General features: G+C 45.8%; 2 protein-coding genes across 2 annotated transcripts in view; one reads left to right on the top strand and one right to left on the bottom strand.

Moving 5' to 3' along the window:
- Positions 1-2,048, bottom strand: part of SNRNP25 (small nuclear ribonucleoprotein U11/U12 subunit 25) — a 17,162-nt gene extending 15,114 nt beyond the window's left edge. Inside the window, exon 1 of the mRNA XM_088466727.1 lies at positions 1,859-2,048. The gene's annotated coding sequence lies outside the window, so the exon portion shown is untranslated. The remainder of the gene's footprint in view (positions 1-1,858) is intronic.
- Positions 1,946-22,949, top strand: POLR3K (RNA polymerase III subunit K). The gene is made up of 3 exons (XM_088466728.1): positions 1,946-2,181; positions 19,270-19,357; positions 22,430-22,949. The coding sequence occupies exons 1-3, from the start codon at positions 2,071-2,073 to the stop codon at positions 22,555-22,557; spliced, it is 327 nt and encodes a 108-aa protein (XP_088322854.1). The 5' UTR covers positions 1,946-2,070; the 3' UTR covers positions 22,558-22,949.

The following is a 22,949-nucleotide window of genomic DNA, read 5'->3' as shown; positions in this document are numbered from 1 at the left end:
CAGTGGAAGCCCGGCTCCCTCCCCACAAAGCAGACGGAGGTTGGAACTCACGCGTGAGCTCTGGCTTCTGGCTCCCGCAGTGTGCGCTATGGGAGAGACGTCATGACGTCTTTCCCATAGTACAGAGGAGCAGCCCGGACGCCGGAGCAGGGCTTAAGGTAAGTATTAGGGTATTTTTTTTTTGTGCAGGCAGCTTTACTACTAGGGACAAAACTTGGGGGGGGCACGTCTACTGGGGGTGGCACTACTACTGGGGACATTACTCTAGGGGCACCCGGGCACTACTACTAGAGATATTACAAGGGGGGCACTACTACTGGGGGCACCCAGGCACTACTACTGGGGACATTACTCAGGGGGCACTGCTTAGGAGGCACCACTACTGGGGGCATGCCCAGGGGCACTACTACTTGGTGCACTACTACAGAGGGAACATTACTATTGAGGGCACTACTACAGGGGCATTAATACTGGGGAATTTATACAGGGGACAATACAACTGGGGCACTACTACAGGGACCATTACTATTGGGGGCATTTATACAAGGGGCATTACTATTGGGGGCATGACTACAGGGGGCACCACTCCTGGGGGAACTACTACTGAGTGCACTGCATAAAGGGCACCACTACTGTGGGCTCTGCATAAGTTGCACTACCACTGTGGGCACTGCATGAGGGGCATAAATACAGGGGACACTGCATAAGGGGCTCAAATACAGGGGACACTGCATAAGGGGCACAAATACAGGGAACACTGCATAAGGGGCACAAATACAGGGAACACTGCATAAAGGGCACCACTACTGTGGGTTCTGCATAAGTTGCACTAATACTGTGGGTACTGCATAAGGGGCATAAATACAGGGGACACTGCATATGGGAACAACTACAGGGGGCACTGCATAATGGGCACTTTTGCCTGAAAGCCAGTGGGGGGGGAAGCCTAAGGCCTGTTGGGCTGGAATGGCAAGGGAGGGGGCTGGAACGAAGTGTGTATTATGTGAATCTTGTTTTTTTCTGTGTGTTTTATGTGGTTCTGAATTTCAAAATGTATTTTATGTGGTTCTGGATTTAATAATGTATTTGAGGTGGATGTGGTTTTAAAATGTAGTTTATGTGGCTCTGACATTTCCAATATATTTTATGTGAAAGTGGTTTGCTGCAGTGTAATCCTGAAGTGGCTTTTTCAGTATATTTTATGTGGATCTGGCTTGTATTTTCAATGTGCTGGGCTCACCCCCAACGTGACCAAAAACGGGTGTGATACAAGGTCATACTCCTGCAAATGTCACACCAAAGGCGGCGTGGGCTTGTGGAAGCTAGGCCACACCCCATTTTGTGAGTGCTGTCAGTAGTTAATTTAACTACATATATTTTTCAGCGTCTGCCTCTGACAGGTTTGCCACCCCTGGCCTCAGTAGTCACAGCAGCTGACATTCTGTAGTCTTTTGAGACCACACCCCCTCACCTCACAATGAGGCCACGCCCACTCCACAATATTATTGCTTTATGGGAGGGGAGGGCACATTTTGACTGCTCGCACTGGAGCCACAGACCCTAGAAACAGCCCTGACCTCACCGCACGTCACTAATCACAACATATATTATTTTTTTAAATACAGTCTATTTTTGTATTACTCACCCTGTGACTCCATCCAGGACCATGTAACTCAGTAACTGCAGTGTAACTTGAGCCCAGTCACCAGAAGCAAATATTACAATGCCCTCTGCACCATGGTATAGCAACAGTTTTCTAAACTACCATGCAAAGTATACATGTAAATCTTCACAGTATATTGCAAGTGGTCATGTCATTTGCATTAGCGCCTGTCTATAGATAACCAACGTGTCTCACCTGCTACTAGAGCATGTATTCCAGCCTTCATTCATTGTACAACTACATACCCAGTCCTAGCTCTACTACTAGAACGATAGCAGTGGCGTACAGATCCTCTGCAACCAACACACCTGGCTGACACCGGAAGCACACTAGTGCCGGCCCGGATGTACTGGCGGAACCACGTCACCGCCTGGAACTGATGGCGGAAGCACAGTGAGACGGTAAACATGTTGCTGTTCTGCCCGACGTGTGGTAATGTGCTGATCGTGGAAGAAGGGCAGAAATGTTACAGGTTCGCCTGCAATACGTGTCCCTATGTGCACAATGTTAATCGGAAGGTAAAGCTTGAATGGTTTGTCTGTATGTAATTGATACACAGTGGCTGCTAATCACAAACATCTACCTAAAGGGAAACGATCAAAGTCAAATAATTTCTGTGTTTTGTTCTGTAACTGGCACTTTTTATGGATTGCTAATATTTAAAATTATTGGGTTGTATGTATCAGATTTACGGGGAGATGTATAAATACCCATAGCAACTAATCAGCTTCTAACTGTGCTAGATAAGTAACATTTAGAAGCTGATTGATTGCTTTAGGCAAATACTCCACTTTCTCACTCTCTAAAGTCGCATATCCACTACATGATATCGTTTCATGAACAATATCGTGTAGTATGTCCCCAGCAGTGCTTAACAACATTGAGCACACACACTGAACAATATTATTCATGATATCGTTCAGTGCCGGCTCCCTCCCTCATCCCCAGGTTCGGGCGATGTACGACATCGTCAACGACCAGCGGGAGCACACATCGCTGGTCGTTGACGACATATCCACAGGCCAATATAATGACCAATAACTATATCGTTATCGTTCAGTCTTTCAAAATATCAGTTAGTGGATACGCGGCTTTAGCAGGGTGGGGAACCTTTTTTCTGCTGAGGGCCTTTATATATATATATATATATATATATAACATTATTCGTGGGCCCTGTGCAGGCCACTCCCCCTCAGTGTGATGTCACATGGGGTGGGGCCACAATCGCCGATGATAACTGCAATGCCGGGAGCATCCTCAGGATTTTCCGGGTGGGGGGGGCTGTAAGGGCAGCGGTGTGACCGTCTGAAGGGTCCTAAGGATGCTCCAGATGACACTGCTACGAAGATTCTGGCTGCAGATGAGACTAGCAGAGAGAAAAACTCTGAGGGCCAAACCAAATGATTCCGAGGGCCTTATACGGCCCCCGGGCCTGAGGTTCCCCATCCCTGCTCTAAGGCTTAATACATCTCCCCCATAATGTTTATGACACCATTGTACGTCTTACATGATAATAGAAATTCAGAGGTATTGGTTTACATACATTTGCAAATATATGAATAAGCGCTGGGCCAACGTCAAGGCTCCTCTATACCAGTCCAGGAATGATGATGTTCGTCCATGTAAGATGACGTTTAGCCTCTTTCTGAGTTCCGTTTTTTTGGAGGGAAAAATCCGAACTCAACGTGCAAACTCGAACCTATCCGAGCCTGCACATCCCTAATTTTAACCCCTTACCATTAACACTTATTGATTTATCTTTACACAACTATACTTTACACTTCACTTTCACCTTTTTTCCATTTTTCGTGTGATGCCCTGGGAATAGTCCTTGGCTGGATTATTTTGGGGTTCCCTGCGTCTCGGACGTGAACCCCATAATGTTAGGGACGCTGGTATAGAGGAGCCTTGACGTTGGCCCAGCGCTTATTCATATATTTGCAAATGTATGTAAACCAATACCTCTGAATTTCTATTATCATGTAGGATTCAAGTATTTTTGTTGATTTTGCTGCAGTGTGCTGGAGGGAAAATCCCTTATTTTTCTGTAGCTCAGTGTAAACCCCACCCTTTACAAGCACCTGTGCAATGTCATTAAGTTGATGTGAGCGACCACCATATTTTTTGTTTGCACCATTGTACGTCTTACAAGTTATTTATTTCACTAGCTGGAATTATACTAATGGGCCATTCCATGTGACGGAACGGGACATTTGGATAAATTTAAAATTGTCTCATTCCATGAATAAGGTTGTATAATGAATCTAGAGCTTGCTTTCTTTTATCATAAATGATTTAAAGCTTAAAGTTGATTCTAGTAAAATAAAAGATTTAAAAAAGTTAGTAATTGTTACAAAAAAAAGACTTAAATGTACATGTGACGGAATGGGACTAAATACAAAATCCTTCTAAGGTAAAATAACATCTCTGAAATTAGGCTGGGCTGGGCTGGGCTCCGATTTTCCTGTGCAGGGCAAGCACACCCAATTGTTTAATAATATAGAAATCTAAATATTTGTTATTTGTACAAAAAAAAAAGATTATATATATTTTGGTGACGGAAAGGGATGTGCAATTTCGTTGCCTAATGTAGCATGAACGTAAGTCACACCGTTATAAATTATATATATAATAATTATTAGTAGTAAATGTACTAAAGTATGTGTACAAAAATGTATATTATTATTGAGTCATAGCAAACAATTTAAACTTCCTCCTGAAATACTGCTATTCATGTGCATTTGTTTCCAATAGTAGCTAGCTTCAGTAATAGCATTTACAGAAATACTAGTATTGCCACTTATCTTGTCACCAGTATAGGGAACACTGATGTTTTTTTTAGACCAAATTCACCTTGAAAAAGCAGTGATTTTGTTACATTATTATTTTTTTTGGCAGTTTGGTTTCACTTTCTGTGGAACAGCCCTAATAGTTACTATTTTAATCATGACTGCCACTTAAGGTGACCCCATGTCTATAAGGTACCACAATTTGCTTGTTGTGTTAAATCCTAGTCAACTGCTTTGTGCCCTGATGCATCTTATGGTGCATACACACGGTCAGATTTTTCCTTCAGATATGAACGATAACTATTTAAAAATCGTTCATATCTGAAGGAAAATCTGACATATCTGACATGCCTGAACGATGGACGATTTACAATGCGCGTTCCCGTTTGTCAGATAACGATATCTGACATCTGATGTGTTTGCAGTCAGACTTGGACGATTCCATTCATTTTAATGCAGTCAAAAATCGTTCAAATCGTTCATCTGACAAATCTGACAAGTCTGACAAATCTGACCGTGTGTATGCTCCATTACACTCATGAACTGATCACTGTAATCATTCTTATTATTAGACAAGTGTATAGTCTTTAGTGACCCATACTAATATGTAGTACTCAAAAGATTATTACTATATAAAACATTACTTTTATTCTTTATAAAAAAGACCAGCGGGATATCTATATTTCTATAAGATTTTATACTTGTGAAGGTGATTTAAAATATGACCACCAGCTATATCTATGATATTCAGAATTATATCTAATATAACCTATATAACAATCCAACATCCGGATTAAGTGTCAAGATAATGTAGTATATCATGTCTTCTTCTGAATTCAAAATTTAAGTTTGCATGGGGTAAGTCACTGCTATCAATTGACCAGCCAGCACCCCTTCTGTCTCACCAGCCAGCACCCCTTCTGTCTCACTAGCCAGCCCTTGTATGTTTCATCAGCCAGTCCCGCCCTGATTCTACCCCCTGGCCCCGGATGGCACCATCTGACGCCACCCCCGTAGGCTTGCGTCCCTGGCGAGTGCCATACATCCGAGGGGTCGATACGTCCCTGCCAGTCAATCAGCTCCTAACTCACTTTGCAGGCTGTGTTAAAGCGCATACACATTGGACGACATTTATGAACGATAACGATATCTTTGAGCGATATTTCTACTTCAGGGTCCATAGGGTATCCACAGGATACCTTGGGGTATAGGCGATGGCGGCAGACATCGGGCACCTCAGAGTTAAAGTTTTCAGCCTCCCAGGATGCACTGGGTCCCTCTCCTATATCCGCCCCCGAGCCAAGGCAAATCAGTTTCATAGGTGCCCGGCTAGGAGTCAGATCATCAAATTCAGAGGGGGGCTGTGGACAGCCCCTGAAGTTATTTCAAGGCAGCTTTGCTGTACAAGATGAGCTGGCAGGCATAGACAGCCATCAAGCCGCTCCTTCACCCCGCTGGACCAGAACGCTGGTACTGATCCGGGAATGCTGGTGGGTGTCTGGGGTCCCAGCTAGTGGTGACCCCGGACTATCCTTGACTGTGGCCAGATTCACGGGGGTTCAGGTAAGCGGCGGGGTCCTGCGGTGGGAACCCGCCGATTCACAGTCATTGTTGTCTCAGGCAGGGGGCTCCCTGAGGCAGGCTGCACGTTGAGCCAGGTACTGATCCTGCGCTTTCCACTAGACCACCAGGGACAGCGGGCTGCTGCAGTATGGATCTGTTCCAGCGTCCAAGGGGTTAATAGCATGCCAGGGGAGCGCGCTTTCCCTGTCTAACAGCCGACGCCTCCCCCGCTGCACAGTGCCTTTCCACAGCGGTCTGGCTGAGTGTGTCAGCGCTCCTCCTCCGGGCCCGCCTCCTCTCAGCCCCTCGGCAGCCATTCTCTATAAGAAGTGTGTGAACGCTGTAGGTTGGTGATACAGGTAGCATCTTGGTCCGGGTCCCCCGCATACCTCTCCTCCGATAAGGTCAGAGTGTGCTGCACTGTTTCCTACCAGGCTCTGGTCTACGTAGTTGATCATAGTGCTTGTAGTGCAGGGATTTATTTCTGCATTGTATGTGACTAATGCTAGCGCTGCTGCCTGTACTTTCACTTCTGACTGTCAGCCATTTTTACTATCCCTGTTCTTTCTCTGCTAAAGCCCTTGCGGTGCGGTATTGCAGGGTGTTCTTTGCCTCACAGTAAAAGTATTTTTCTGTGTGGGGAGTCACATACGCTCCGTTTACACTCATCATGTCTGGGAGTGAACGTGAATATCCTCTTCAGCTGCAATGTACAGTTAGCTGAGGGATAATGTAGGGCATGTTATCTCATATCACACCCGATTTCTGTCACTGCGCCTGTACAGGAACCGCCCTGGGCTTGTATCGCTAAGGCACTTACAACCCTTGTGGGCCAGTTGGCGATGCCCCCTGCGCTGGGGGTTCTTGCAGCAGGCGGTAGTCTCATCACCCATGCAGGGGTTCCCCAGGCAGTTGATGATACATCAGGGTCTCCTGGTTTCGCCACCACAGGTCTCGCAGGAGCCTGTGTGGGTTAATTCATTGTCCAATACGGTACAGCACCCGACGGACGTTTTGCAAGGGGAGTCACCATTGCGGCCTTCAGACCAAGAGCCACTTCGTGCTAAGAAGGCGGAGTCTAAGTCTAAAGTCTATATACCAGGCCTTAAACGGGCAGTCCGTGCGGCCTTGGTTATTGAAGATGAGGATCCCCCCGTGGCCAAATCCAAATACGCCTTCTATAAGGATGTTGAGGGAGATGCCACTGTATTTCAGTTAGTGGATCATTTAGAGGAGGCGTGGAAAAATCCGGGTAAGCAGTTCCAGCCTCAGAAACGCTTGGCCTTTGCTTACCCATTTGCAGATAATTATTTTTTCAAATGGAAACCCCTCCACAGGTGGATTCTCATGTCACACGCCTAGTGAGGAGTGCAACATTGCCCATGCCCTCCTTGGAGGTTGCTACGGATCGCAAGGTGGAAATATGCCTTAAATCCATTTATTCCCTTGCTGGAGGGGCTTCCAGACCAGCTATGGACGTGTGCTGGGTAGCCAGAGCCATGGAGCGCTGGGCAGATAACTTGGAGCCGTCTCTGCACACTGACTTTTCCGCTGAGCATGTGGAGTTAGTGGGCAATCTCAGAGACTCAGCCACGTACATTAATGAGACAGCCTTAGATATAGGTCTCCTTACATCCAAATCTCCTCGGCAGCTGTAGCAATTCGCCGCTCCCTGTGGTTGCGCTCCTGGAAAGCGGATGCATATTCCAATAAGGGATTGGAATGCTTGCCCTATAATGGACAGGTCCTGTTGGTCCTGATCTAGACAAAATTGTGGCCACGCTGGGAGCAGCTAACTCTGCGTGTTTGCCATCAGCTACAGTCCCATCAGGGTCTGGTACTTCGTCCTTTCGGTCCTATAGGGCCCAGGGTAAGTCCAAAGCACAGTCCTTTCCGAGGCAATCAAGAACCAGGAAATCTGCCAAGCCAAAAAAGCAGGCTTGGAGTACAAGACGTCCTACTCCCAAGTTGGACGATAAACATTCAGCCTAACGGGATGGGCCTCCCCTTGGGGGGCCCCAGAGTGGGAGGCCAACTTCTTCAGTTTGCCCAGTGCTGGTGTCTGACTACCACGGACACTAGGGTAAGAGAAGTGGTCTCTCTGGGGTATGCCCTCTCCTTCCAGCGAAGGCCTCCCAGATGGTTTTTCACCTCAGGCCTTCAGTCAACTCCGGACAAGGCCCGGGAATTGCAGAAAGTGTTGCACTCTATGCTCCAGGCTGGAGTTATAGTGTTAGTTCCGTTACTCCAGAGGGGCAAGGGATACTATTACAATCTGTTTCTGGTACAGAAGCCCAATGGGTCTTACCGGTCCATCCTCAACCTCAAGTCCCTAAACAAGTCCTTGAGGGCGCCTCGGTTCAGGATGGAGACCCTACGTTCCATTATATTAGTAATGGAACCTGGGGATTTCATGGTGTCGTTGGACATTCAGGATGCCTACCTGCATGTCCCTATTATCTTGGTAAACCAGCAATTCCTCAGGTTTGCAGTACTCGACCACCATTTCAAGTTGCAGTCACTGCCCTTTGGTCTGGCCACAGTGCCGGGGGTCCGCTTGTTGCCCTATATGGACGACCTGTTGTTAGCCGGGTCTCCAGAGCTACTTCAGCACCATCTGCATCTGACAATATCTGTGTTGCAGAATCACGGCTGGTTGATAAACTGGAAGAAGTCCTCCCTGGTACCCTCACATAGGATGCTCCATCTCAGAGCCCTGTTGGACTCCCAACAACAGAGGATCTTTGTGACTGAGGAAAAGATCTCTGCATTACAGGGAAAGGTACGCTGTTGCCTTCAGAGCCACCGAGTGTCTATTCACTCAGCGATGAGGTTACTGGGCTCCATGGTGTGAATGTTTGACATGGTGGAATATGCCCAGTTTCACTCCAGACCTCTGCAGAAGTTGATCCTCTCCAGATGGAATGGGTTGCCCCATCGGATAAAGACACAGACCATGGTGCTTTCTCCGGAGGTACGTTTGTCTCTGGCCTGGTGGCTACAGACGGCTCACCTAAACAGGGGACGCTCCTTTTGGGTGGTGAACTGGGTCCTTTTGACAATGGACGCCAGTCTCCGAGGCTGGGGAGCAGTGAGGGGTCCACACTTGTTCCAGGACAGGTGGACTACTGCAGAATCTGCACTTCCAATAAACATCTTGGAACTTCGGGCAGTATTCAAAGCTCTTCAGCAAGCAAGGCACGTTCTCCACTTAAAGCCCATGCAGGTGCACTCAGACAACGCCACCACGGTGGCTTACATCAACCGCCAAGGAGGGACAGGAAGTCAGGCGGCAACTGACAGAAGTGTCCTGCATTCTGACCTCGGCGGAGGGCAATCTCCCTGCCATCTTGGCAGTGTTTATACCAGGAGTCCTCAACTGGGAAGCAGACTTTCTCAGCCGTCAAGACATGCATCCAGGAGAATGGTCTCTTCACCAGGAGGTGTTTCAACTCCTGGTGAACAAGTGGGGTCTTCCAGAGCTAGACCTCATGGCCTCTCGACACAACAACAAACTGCCTGTGTACGGGTCAAGAACAAGAGACACGGAGGCTCTTCTGGTAGACGCTCTGTCGGTCCGGTGGACCTTCCAGTTTGCGTACCTCTTCCCTCCGTTCTCCCTTCTTCCTTGAGTGGTTCGAAAATTCAAGCAATAAGGGGGCACGCTTCTGTTGATAGCTCAGCGTGGCCCAGATGCCACTGGTACTCATATCCTTGGAGTCTCTCCATAGATGCTCCGATGCTGTTGCCTCAACGTCCGGACCAGTTGTCCCAAGGTCCTTGCCAGTACCGGTATCTGGGTCGTCTGTCTTTGACGGCGTGGCTGTTGAAACAGCCCTCTTGAGGTCCAGGGGTTTTTCTAGCTCTGTAGTTAACACCGTGCTCAGAGCTCGGAAGCCTGCTTCTGCAAGAATTTACCACAGAGTGTGCATACTTTCTTTGAATGGTGTCGCCCTAGAGGCTATGATCCTCAGGTGTTTACGATATCAGGGTTTTGGCTTTACTACAGGCGGGCTTAGATCACGGTGTTCGCCTTGCTTCCCTGAAGGTGCAGGTTTCTGCCCTGTCAGTGTGGTTTCAGCATAGGATTGCTACTCTTCCTGATGTCCGCACCTTTATGCAAGGTGTACTTCGTATTCAGCCTCCCTTTGTTCCATCAGTGGCTCCCTGGGATTTGGCTGTGGTCCTGAGGGTGCGCCTTTTGACCCACTGGGCTCAGTGGTTTTAAAATGGCTTACAGCTGAGACTGTGTTTCTTTTGGCCATTGCTTCAGCCAGAAGGGTGTCAGATTTGGGGGCTCTCTCATGTCGTCCTCCCTTTCTGATTTTTCATAGGGATAGGGCAGTGCTTCGCACTCGCCCTGATTTCCTACCTAAGGTGGTATCTAGTTTCCACATTAATGAGGAAATTATAGTACCGGTCTTTAATTCCCCAGACCTCTCGGCTGGTGAGGCCTCCTTGGATGTGGTACGTGCTCTGAGGATTTATGTTGACCGTACCAATTCATTTAGTAAGTCGGACTCCTTGTTTGTCCTCTATGGCTTCCGTAAGAAGAGTTGGCCTGCCACTAAGAAAACTTTGGCAGGATGGATTCGCATGGCGATTTTTGAGGCTTACATTCATGAAGGCCTTCCTGTTCCATCCTCTGTTAAAGCTCATTCCACTCAGTCTGTGGGTCCTTCGTGGGCAGCTCGCCGTGGTACCTCTGCTGTTCAGCTTTGCAAGGCAGCCACGTGGTCTTCTCTACATACCTTTGTGAGGTATTATGCATTTGACACCTTCGCCTCTCAGGATGCTTCCTTCGGGCGGCGGGTTCTCCTTTCAGCACAGGAGCATCCCCACCCTTAACGGATACTGCTTTGGGACATCCCCATGGTATGCTGTGGATACCCTATGGACCCTGAAGTAGAAAATATGAGCTATGGTAAGAACTTACACTTGCTATCTCTATTTCTACAAAGTCCATAGGGTTCCACAGGACTCCCGCCTTGTTGCACCTGTACTGCAGATGGGTTTTGATCTGGTCACCGGTTTTTCCATCTCCTTCTGGTGAGAATGTGATTCTTGTGTGTTCCAGACTTTCTTCTCTCTCTTTCTTCTCCTCCTCCTCCGGCTTATGGCTTGTTACGTAACTGAGAGGCCTTGGCTCGTGGGCGGGGTATAGGAGAGGGACCCCAGTGCATCCTGGGAGGCTGAAATTTAACTCTGTGTTTCCCAATGTCTGCCGCCATCGCCTATACCCCAAGGTATCCTATGGAACCCTATGGACTTCATAGAAATAGAGATAACAAGGGTAAGTTCTTACCATATATCATATTATCTTTCAAATCGTACACTGTGTATGCGACTTTAGAAAAATTATCGTTAGGAGCTGATTGATTGGTGTCTCCATTCACTTTATCTCTCTCCAAGGCTTAGTACATCTGGCCCTTTGTGTTAGAAATTCCGCATGAGAGTTAGCCTTGTTAGTTACTAGCTTTAGAAAGCATTTGTATTTTTAATGCCAATGAAAGCATGGAAACTGGTACGAGAATGGCATATTTGTTCCAGTTAAACAATACTTGTGACTGCATTTTGAAGCAGTGGTGGCACGGGATGGTATATTTAATTATGTTCATTGAAGTGAACGCATGGGGTCAGTGGAATGGCTTTCATTTACCTTCTCCACTCTGACTACACTATAATGGTGCATACACACGTAACGATTTTTGGAACAATTTGTCAGTCAACGACGTCGTTATCGTTAAGTTGTTCAAAAATTCATTCAGTTTCTGAGTTAGCGGTGAACGAAAATCACAAATGCGCGCTCCCGTTTGTAGTTTTCGTTCATCGTCCCTTCTGACTGTCCAACATGACGATTTTCGTTCAGAAAATCGTTCATGTTTGACAGAACGAATGATGAACGACGGCCACTCCCTGAACTGATTTTCTATTTCAACTTCATTTACATCTTATTTCGTTCATCGTTCAGGAAATCATTGACAAAATCTTTCAGTACATAACAAAAACTTGTTCACTTTTTCAAGGGAAAATCTGAAGGGAAAACATTAATGAAAATCGTTGCATACACAAATCGTTACATGTGCAGGGTAAATAGCTAATATTAGTAATAGTTAACAGCTTTCAGGTTGTGGAAGTGCCAGTGTTTTGTTGATTTAACCGCACGATTTAAAGCAGCAAGAGTTTTAAAGGCAATCACAAATTGGTTTTGCATTTCTAATAATTGGAGTTTTAAATCTTGCTGCTAAATAGCTGATGCATCAGCCCTTTCCTCAAATCCTTGGCTATTACATTTGGTCCTTCTTGTCAAATGTTTTTCTTAATACCGTGGAGTAACCATAATTTCTACTTTAGCGTCCATTGGGTATCCACAGGATACCTTGAGGTATAGGCGATGGCGGCAGCATCGGGCACCACAGAGTTAAAACCTTCAGCCTCCCAGGATGCACTGGGGTCCCTCTGCTATACCCCGCCCCCTAGCCAAGGCCATCAGTTTTCGTCGGAGCACCTGTAGCAGAGGAGGGCTGTACGGGCCCCTAAAGATCTTTCCAAGGCAGCTGTGGCTGCACATCTAGAGCAGTACAGCATGGGCAGTCTGTACAGACGTCCATGCTGTCGCTCCTTCACCCCACCGGTACCAGAACACCGATACTGATCCGGGGATGCTGGTGGGGGTCTGTGGTCACGGCTAGAGGTGACCCCGGACCACCCGGACTGTGGCCCGATCCAAGGGGACAAGGTAAGCGGCGGATCCCGCGGAGGGAACCCGCCGGCGAACACAGTCTTCGGTCCCCAGGCAGGGGGCTCCCTGGATATGGCTTGCGAGTGGAGCCAGGTATTAACCTGCGCTTCCACAAGCCCCAGTGACAGCGGGCCGCTGCTGAGCGGTAAATGTCCGGTGTCCCTGGGGTTAAATGCATGCCAGGGGAGAGCGCCCTCCCTGTTTACAGCCGGCACCTCCCCCGCTGCACAGTGCCTCTCCACAGCGGTTAGGCGTGCTGTGTTCAGCGTTCCTCTCCTGGGCCCACCTCGTCTCTGCTCCTCAGCGGCCATTTTATTCTAATGTGCAAGCGCTGCTGGATGCTGAAGCTGGTGGCTGTGTGGTCCGGGTCCCCCCGCATACCTCTCCTTCAAGCTAAGGTCAGTGTTTGCAGCGCTGTATCCTACCAGGCTCTGGTCTGTGTAGTTGATCTCAGCGCTGGTAGTGCAGGGATGTATTTCTGCATTGTATGTGACTTAATGCTAGTGCTGTCTGCCTGTACTTTCACTTCTGACTGTCAGCCATATTTTCTGTCCCTGTTTTTCCTCTGCTAAAGCCCTTCCGGTGCGGTGCTGCAGGGTAGTCATTGCCTCACTGTAAAAGTATTTATTCGTGAGGGTAGTCACACTCCATTACACTCATCATGTCTGTGAGTGAACGTGAATTTCCCCTAGTGCTAAAGTGTAGCACATGTAATGTACTGATAGTGGAGGGTGATGTAACACTGGGGATCTATGCAGGGCATGTTTTCTGATATCAATCCCAATTACTGTATCTGCGCCTGTGCAGGAACACCCTGGCCTTGTTTTGCTTGGGTCAGCTGGCCACACCCCCTGCGTTGCCCCAAATGTGGTTATCACGGCATTCGGTTGGGTCCTCACACATACAGGGGTTCCCCAGGCAGCTGGTGGTACCCCAGTGTCTCCCGCTCTCGCCCACCCAGGTCTCGCAGGAGCCTGCGCGTGTGTGGGTTCACGGTCCAATACGGTACAGCACCTAACGGACGTGTTACAGGTGGAGTCATACTTGCGGCCTGTAGTGTTTCAGAATGTTCTGCATGATGATGATGACATGATTTCTGATGACAGTGAGATTTTTTTTTTTGACCTTTCAGACCAGGAACCCCTTCGTACTAAGGTCTAAGTCTAAAATATATATACCAGGCCTTATACAGACAGCCCGTGCGGTCTTGGTTATTGAAGATAACGACCCCCCCGTGGCCAAAACTAAATATGTCTTCTTTAAAGATATTAACGGTGATGCCACTGTATTCCTCTATGTGGTCAGTTGGTGGCTCATTTACAGGAGGTGTGGGGAAATCCGTGTAGAAGATTCCAGCCTCAGATACGTTTGGCTGTCACATACCCCTTGGCGGATAATTATTTTTCCAAGTGGGAAACTCCTCCGCAGGTGGATTCTCATGTAACACGCCTAGTGAGGAGTGCTACGTTACCCATGCCCTCCATGACCTCCTTCAAAAGGATGCCACGGATCGTAAGGTTTAAATATGCCTAGAGTTCATTTATTCCCTTGCTGGAGGGGCGTCCAGACCGGCTATGGGCATGGGCTGGGTGGCCAGAGCCATGCAGCGCTGGGCTCATAGCTTGGAATTGTCTCTGGACTATGGCTCGTCGCCTGTTCAGGCGGAGTTGGTGGGCAATCTCAGAATTTCAGCCACGTATATTAATGAGGCAGCCTTAGACATAGATCTCCTCATTTCCAGAATCTCCTCGTCAGCCGTGGCATCTAGCCGCACCCTATGGTTGCGCTCTTGGAAAGTGGATGCAGATTCCATAAAGAGTTTGGAATGCTTGCCCTTTAATGGCCCTGATTTGGACAAAATTGTGGCTACTCTGGCAGCAGCTAAGTCTGCGTGCTGCCATTGGCTACGGTCCAATCAGGGTCTGGTTCTTTGCCCTTTCGGTCCTATAGGTCCCAGGGTAAGTCCAAAGTGCAGTCCTTTCCTAGGCAGTCAGCAACCAGGAAATCGGCCAAGCCAAAGAAGCAGACTTCTTCAGTTCTCTCAGTGCTGGTATCTGACTACCGTGGACACTTGGGTCAGAGAAGTGGGGTACGCCCTCTCCTTTCGGCGAAGGCCTCCAAGCCGGTTTTTCACTACAGGCCTTCCATCAGATCAGGTCAAGGCCATGGAACTCCAGAAAGTGCTGCATTGTATGCTCCAGGCTGGAGTTATAGTGCCTGTTCCGTTATCCCAGCAGGGAACGGGATATTAATCGAATCTCTTTCTGGTTCACAAACCCAATGGGTTTTACCGGCCTAACCTCAGGTCCCTAAACAAGTCTTTGAGGGTTCCTCGGTTCAGGATGGAGACCCTCCGTTCTGTTATCTTGGCAATGGAACCTGGGATTTTCATGGTGTCTTTGGACATTCAGAATGCCTACCTGCATATCCCTATTATCTTGGCGCAAAATAAATTCCTCAGGTTTGCGGTGCTAAGCCGCCATTTCCAGTTTCAGGTGCCCTTTGGTCTGGCCACTGCGCCTCGAGTATTTACCAAAGTCATGGCGGTCATTTGGCTGTAGTCCTGAGGGCTCTCCAAGGACCGCCATTTGAACCTCTGGGCTCAGTGGATTTAAAATGGCTTACAGCTAAGACTGTGGCTTACAGCTAAGACTGTGTTTCTTCTGGCCATTGCTTCAGCCAAACGGGTGTCAGATTTGGGGGCTCTCTCTTTTCGCCCTCCCTTTCTGATTTTTCATAGAGACAAGGCGGGGCTTCAAACTCGCCCTGGTTTTATACCTAAGGCGGTATCTAGTTTCCACATTAATGAGGAAATCATAGTACCGGCCTTTAATTCCCCAGACCTCTCCGCTGGTGAGGCCTCTTTGGATGTGGTACGTCCTCTAAGGATTTATGTTAACCGTACCAGTTCCTTTAGGAAATCGGACTCCCTGTTTGTCCGCTATGGTTTCCATAAGAAAGGTTGACCTGCCACTAAACAAACCTTGGCAGGATGGATACGCATGGCGATTTCTGAGGCTTACATTCATGAGGGCCTTCCTGGACCATCCTCTCTTAAACCTCACTCTACACAGTCTGTGGGTCCTTCGTGGGCAGTTCGCCGTGGTGCCTCGGCTGTTCAGCTTTGCAAGGCAGCCACGTGGTCTTCTGTCCATACCTTTTGTGAGGTATTATGCTTTTGATACCTTCGCCTCTCAGGATGCTTCCTTTGGGCGGCGGATTCTCCTTCCAGCACAGGAGCTTCTCCACCCTTAAAAGGATACTGCTTTGGGACATCCCCTAGGTATCCTGTGAATACCCTATGGACCCTAAAGTAGAAAATAAGAGATATGGTAAGAACTTACCCTTCTTATCTCTATTTCTATGAAGTCCATAGGGTTCCACAGGACTCCCGCCCTGTCGCACCTCTACTGCAGATGGGCTTTAATCTGGTCACCGGTTTTTCCATCTCCTTCTGGTGAGAATGTGATTCTTGTGTGTTCCAGACTTTCTTCTCTCTCTTTGTTCTCCTCCTCCGGCCTATGGCTTGTTACGAAACTGATGGCCTTGGCTATGGGGCGGGGTATAGAAGAGGGACCCCAGTGCATCCTGGGAGGCTGAAAGTTTTAACTCTGTGGTGCCCGATGCTGCCGCCATCGTCTATACCCCAAGGTATCCTGTGGAACCCTATGGACTTCGTAGAAATAGAGATAACAAGGGTAAGTTCTTACCATATCTCTTATTTTTCATGCATTACACAGTTCTAAACTTTAGAATTAGCCTGTCTTCTCCTGATGAAATAATAATTATTATTACGGTGTATTATTTGTATGGTGCCTTTGTGCAAAATAATTATTGTAGGGAAAACAGGACTTCAGTAAATCAAGGGCATACAAGGTAGACAAAATAAATGCAGACAAGAAAACAAAGAGTAGGGAGGTCACTGCTCATGGGGTGTGCTAATGTAGTTGGCGTAGGTGGAAGTACGGTAAGCTGTAGTAAAAAGATGGTTTCCAGAAAGTGTTTAATGTTATCGGGCATGGTAGTTAGCTTTATAATTGGGTAGCTGCATAGGAGAAATCTTGAGACAAATCTGAGGTCAGAGATAGATCTGAAAGGGAGAGTATTTTGAGATGATATCTTGAATGAATGAAGAGATGGTGTTGTTGAGGGATTTGTAAATAAGGGGGGAGTAATTTGAACGGGATTCTTCAGGACACAGGGAGACAGTAAAGGGATTTGCTATGTAGTGCAGTGGTAGAGGAAGATCAGTCTTACTGCAGCATTTAAGGTGAAAAGATCTCAGGGTAGAAGGTTATATTTAAATCCCCCTCTTCCACTTACCATTGTTTGTTTTTTTACACATTCATATACTGCCCCCATCTCTAATACGTACTTGCCGACTAACTGGCTGCTCCTTCCCGGGAGGGAACAGCCAGATCGTCAGAACAAGGGGCGTGGCTGGCAAAAGGGGGATTGGCCGGGCGGGCTGAAGACAGTTTGCGGGTGAGACGGGGCGGGGCCACGCGATCGCGTCATTTTGGCCCCGCCTCCGCTACACAATGCCGAAAAAACAGGCAACCGCATGAGAACCGCATCAGCGGCCCCCCCGCTGCGGGGGTTTAACAGGTACTGGCGGGGGGGGGAGACGGGGGATCGGTGGCAGGCGGGAGGCTTGCCTGCCTTTCCGGGGGGGTGGCGGGAGCTGCACCCGTTTACCGGGAGGCTCCCGTCCGAATCGGGAGGGTAGGCAACCCTGCTCTAATTGGAGCAGTATATTGGCATGGATAGAGATCACCTTTGTATTTTTAAGCATGGTGTTTGGTACCAAATGATCAGAGTCCCTTTCTAACATTTTGTGACGCTCCAGAAGTGCACATACTAATTCATAATCACCGATTTGGGAAGCTCTTGTGATTTGCAGGGGGAATGTAATGAAAATAATGTGTAAAAATTGGTGCAATAAATCCCACAAAAATAAATCACCAAAAATATATGATTTTGGCAAATCACTGTTCATTACATTTGCCCATAGCTAGGGTGTCCTAAAGAAAAATGCTCAGTCATTGTATAAGTGTTTTCCATAAGCTGGCCATACACCTGCGCGACCAGAATCAGATCAGCTTCACCATCCAACTCCTCGGAGCTCCATGCAGTTCCGGCGGTACGAGTTGGTGTTTTTCTTAGTACATGATCTGTCGTACGATCGATCGTGTGCCTCACGCGCTCATCAGGGAAAAAGTCATTGAAATGACTTGAATGGACGCACGATGCATCGCATGCACAAACGGTACGATCTGCACACGATACGATGGAACCTGCACATCTGATCATACGATCCGTTTTAGGAGCTGCGGGAGCGCACATTGGATCGTATCTTGCTCCAAAAATACACGATTTTCACAGGATCCATCCTAAGGACTCGTCGAAAATCGGGCAATCGTCCAGAAATCGTGCAGCTGTATGGCCAGTATTAGAATCCCTTGTAAGTGAGGTACTTAGCAGTTTATCAATAGATATGTTTACAAAAGAACCTCATGCCTGGAAGTTTAAATTTTAATTTGCCATGAAGATGTGCAAAGCGAAATGGAATATATGTCACAATTTCTTGCTTAAAATAATGCTTCACCAAGGGGCTGATACAGGGATGGACGCCAACGCCACTGTATTTGTGATTTAGTTTGCAGCGTCTGTGCGAAAATATGCAAATGTTGCAGCCGCTTGTATTTGTATTGAGACGCCCACTGGCAGCTGTGCAAATCCAAACAACTGCATACAAAGACGCAGCATCGGTCACAGATCATTCCATAATCGGCATTCTGAGTAATCCTATGGTCACGCAGAATGGCTGCGGAAACTAAGATGCCTGAGCCATTTTTACTGCATACGGCATCGCAGTTGCAGGCGTGACATGCCAGCGTTTGAGTCGCCACCCCCTTTTGCTGCTCACAATTGGTCCTTAGCTGTCAATCACTTTTTCAATAATTCCTCACGTGAGCGACAATTAAAATGAAAGATAATATATGCGCAGTGCAACTCTGAGGCATGCGTATATTACCGATGATTGATAAACTGTGTAAACATCGGCATTGCCTCCATCTCTGATTCCGACCCCATGTCTCCAGTTACAGATGTGAGCATTGTCAGGTTCTTAGAAAAGCTCTGTAATGCTCCATGGACCAACCACTAGCAATAAATGTCATCTACCCAGATTCTAATTTTTCTTTTCTTGTTTGTAGCCATTGGGTTATTTGACTGCATATTCCTCATGTGGTAACTGCCACATGTTAGTTTTTTTTTAAAAACCTGTGAAGTATGCCCCACTGACTCTCCTATTAGTCAGTCCAATGATTAATTTTATTTGGTATTAGTCAGTCCAATGATTCATTTTATTTGGTATTAGTCAGTCCAATGATTCATTTTATTTGGAAGTGTCCTAGCACAATGACAGATGTAAGTGCAAATTTTTGCTTTTATTTCCACTTGTTCATCAACATTGATGTTTTATTTGTTTTTCTTCTTTATTCTCCAAGGTCACTAGTAGAAAATATCCTAATCTGAAGGAAGTTGATGATGTTTTGGGCGGCTCTGCTGCATGGGAAAATGTAGATTCAACAGCCGGTAAGTAACATTTGTGTTGATATGTCATTTTCTATATTTTATTATGCATACAGTAAATAATTGTCATTCATCAGTTCTTGATTAAGTATGTAGTTTAAAACTGATAACCATCTTGTATATCTGCCCTGGAGATGCTTTAGCTATTCATCCTCGGTTGTTGCCACGATCCTTGTAAAAGGAGTTTTGACTACAACTGAAAACCACTTTTACCACTTTGCTCTGCCAACTATGTGGTAATTTAATCCATCTTCCACTTGTCTTCTTGAAAACTCTTTTTTTTTTTTTTTTTACAGGGCACAGGAAGTTTTTTTTTCTGAAAATCAAATTCAATATTAGTCAAATAAACGTTTTGAACTCTCTGTAGCTGACTTAATACCCATCCTGTAGAAACTGAGAAAACCTTACTGTTTAGTGTTCAGCCTTCTTCTTTACACCTTAAACTGTTTCTTGCATCTCTAATGTATAAGCTTTATGCAGTGGTCGTTCCACGACCTCTGGGAGTATATGAAGATCAATACTATTCTGACTCCTCAAAAAAGCTCTTACTACCGAAGTATTGCAAATGGTAGTTCATGAAGATTTAGCACTTGGCATCTCTAACAACAAATCTCATTGGAACAAACTAGATCAGTACTACACTAAACTCTTGTTTGCAGAGCTGAAAATAAAGAGGAAATGTACTATAGAAGTACAGTTTATACTTAAATACTGGAATTGATATTACAATCTTATATTTTGCCAACTGTATAAAAACTGTGATCTGTTTCCCAGTGTGTAAAGGGTAAATCCCCACTAGATCCTTTTTGATCTCTGCCTCTTCACAGTCAGTCACCTGAAGTTTCCTCACCTGAGTCAAAAGCTGTGTCTGATCAAGACTGTGAATTTGCTAACTAATAGCTGACTGTTGAAAGTGTCAAGGTGGCTTTGTCCTCCAAACTGACCCATAAAATGTTTAAATCGGTTTGTGACGCTTGGGATGGATTTTGCACAATCCGCTAATGCATCCAGTGCCATGTGCACAATGCAGTTTAACTCATACTCTTTTATGCTGCTGCAGATATGAAATAGGAGAGGGCTTTGACGCACTGACATAAATAATTGAGCTCATGGCCATTCAGTCAAGTGTTGGCTGTTGAGTGTGGCTTGGGAGCCGAATGCAGATGACCTAACACTCTTGAGCTTCTGAGCTCCAGTCACTGTGGGTCTTGTACAGTTACCTACTGGCGCCTTCTTTGACCTTCCTGCCCTAACAAAATATGTTTGTCACCATCTGTATTGGTCCATGTCACTGAATGTCTTTCTGCCATTTCATGTCGGATTCCATGTCGCCACCTTAAACTTAACATTTCCAAAACAGAATTAATTATATTTCCACCGGTCAATAGTAGTTACCAACCTGATCTCTCTATCACTGTTGATAGTTTGACAATCCATCCTACCCCACGAGCTCTCTGCCTAGGTGTATTCCTTGACTCTGAACTGTCCTTTGTTCCCCACATTCAATCTGTCTCAAAATCATGTTACATACATCTAAAAAAACATATCCAAAATCCGACCATATCTTACACAAGACACTGCAAAAACTCTAATCCATGCACTCATTATTTACTGCATTGACTATTGCAATAGCCTCCTTACTGGTCTTCCCAAAAACAGGCTATTGCCATTACAATCCATTTTGATTGCAGCTGCAAGGCTGATCTTCCTTGGCAAACTTTCATCGTCTGCTGCTCTACTCTGTCAGTCCATCCATTGGTTACCATCTTTCTGCCGTATTCAATAAAAAATACTTTTACTTACACATAAGGCTATTAACCAAACCACACCAACATACATCTTCACTTATCTCAAAATATCTCCCAACACGACCTCTCCGCTCAGCACAAGATCTGCATCTCTCATCCACACTCATTACTTGCTCCCATTCATGGTTACAGGACTTTTTTTCGGGCTGCACCCACACTGTAGAATGCCCTCCCATGCACAATAAGACTTTCCACTAGTCTTCAAACGTTCCCGGAAAATTCACCTCTTCAGACAAGCTTATACCAGAGCCACCGACATAACCTTCATAGCTTTCATATCTAATTACATCCCCTCTCACAGTCCACATATAACCTCACACATTTTCTCTTTCTTCACTTTCACATCCTCCTAATCCTAGGCCAACATACCTGTGTGACTGGATCATGCAGCCCACCAAGAACCTCTGCAGTCTGACTGGACCGATATGCAATATGTAGCACCTATCCCTGTGTATCAATGCCTATTTCCCTATACATTGTAAGCTTGAGAGCAGGGCCTTCCTACCTCTATGTCTGTCTGTTATTACCCTGTTTTGTTCTATTATTGTTTCCAATTGTAAAGCGCAACGGATTATGTTGCGCTATATAAGAAACTGTTAATAAATAAATTACCTAGGAACTGTGGACCCTATTACCTCTTCAGTGCAAGTCCTATGTGTGCTGAAATTTCTATGGAATTCGATGTAATGCAATTCAGCAATGTGGACAACTGCAACACCCAACTTCAACACTGTGCTAACTGGATGGAACACACAAAGTCTTCCATTAAGGACAAATAGCTGAAGATATGTTCCGCGTTTTCCTACACATGTATTAGTATCTCACAGCATCCTAGTGATATAAATGTGTGACAGACAATTCTCACCGTCCCCAGGATGCCATGCACAAATGCTCAAATCACTTTCTGTTCAAGTCCATTCCTTTTTTTTTTTTCTCAATCTGAAATTGGTACCTAGGAGAAACAGTGGGATCCAAGACTGAATTGTTTAAGTGTGTAGTTATCGATGTGGTTAAACCCCTTGGAATCTGTAATTTTTACTAAAGCAGTGTGACTAATCATTTCTAGAGGGGATGAGTGGTCAAATGTAGTTATATGGAATATATGTGGATTATATTTATATAATATATTATATAACTAAGTGGATTATATGGTCAGTAATTTAAACATAGATTGTAACAAACTGAAATATTTTTGAGAGAAATGTTTTTTATTTGTAAATGTTTGTGATTTTCTATCTAATGTATTTATATTTTTGTGCAATTCCAGAAAAATGCCCGAAATGTGAGCACCCTCGCGCTTATTTTATGCAGATCCAAACAAGATCAGCTGATGAACCAATGACTACATTTTACAAATGCTGTAACTCACAGTGTGGGCACAGATGGAGAGACTAATCCCTTGTTTTACCATCTTAATAAGTGCACAGTGTTTGAAACTTGACTGTGATTTAGACAAACTGTTTATTAGTATATTACTATTGGCAGGAATGTATACTATAGATCTGATGTACTGAAGCATGCCAGCACAGGCTTTCTTTAGACTAGTTACATTATGCCCCCACTATAGGAGATTTTCTGAACTTAAAACCAAAACAAATTAAATTGGATGTAACCTTGCCATGAAAAATATTTCAATTATGTAATTCATATCTTCTAGAATCTAGCACATAAGTGATGGCTATATTTTATTTAACCAGTATAAAAGGATTTTGTATTATAAATACTTTAGTTTATTCTTTATTTGCTGTTATTTTGTGTATGACTTAAAAGCAAAATTCCAATTTTGT

Source organism: Taudactylus pleione, unplaced genomic scaffold (genome assembly GCF_031769625.1).
Source record: "Taudactylus pleione unplaced genomic scaffold, aTauple2 ptg000066l, whole genome shotgun sequence".
In the NCBI taxonomy this organism is placed as follows: Eukaryota; Metazoa; Chordata; class Amphibia; order Anura; family Myobatrachidae; genus Taudactylus; species Taudactylus pleione.
The sequence above is the reverse complement of the archived record's forward strand: the minus strand, read 5'-3'. Positions and strand labels throughout refer to the sequence as shown.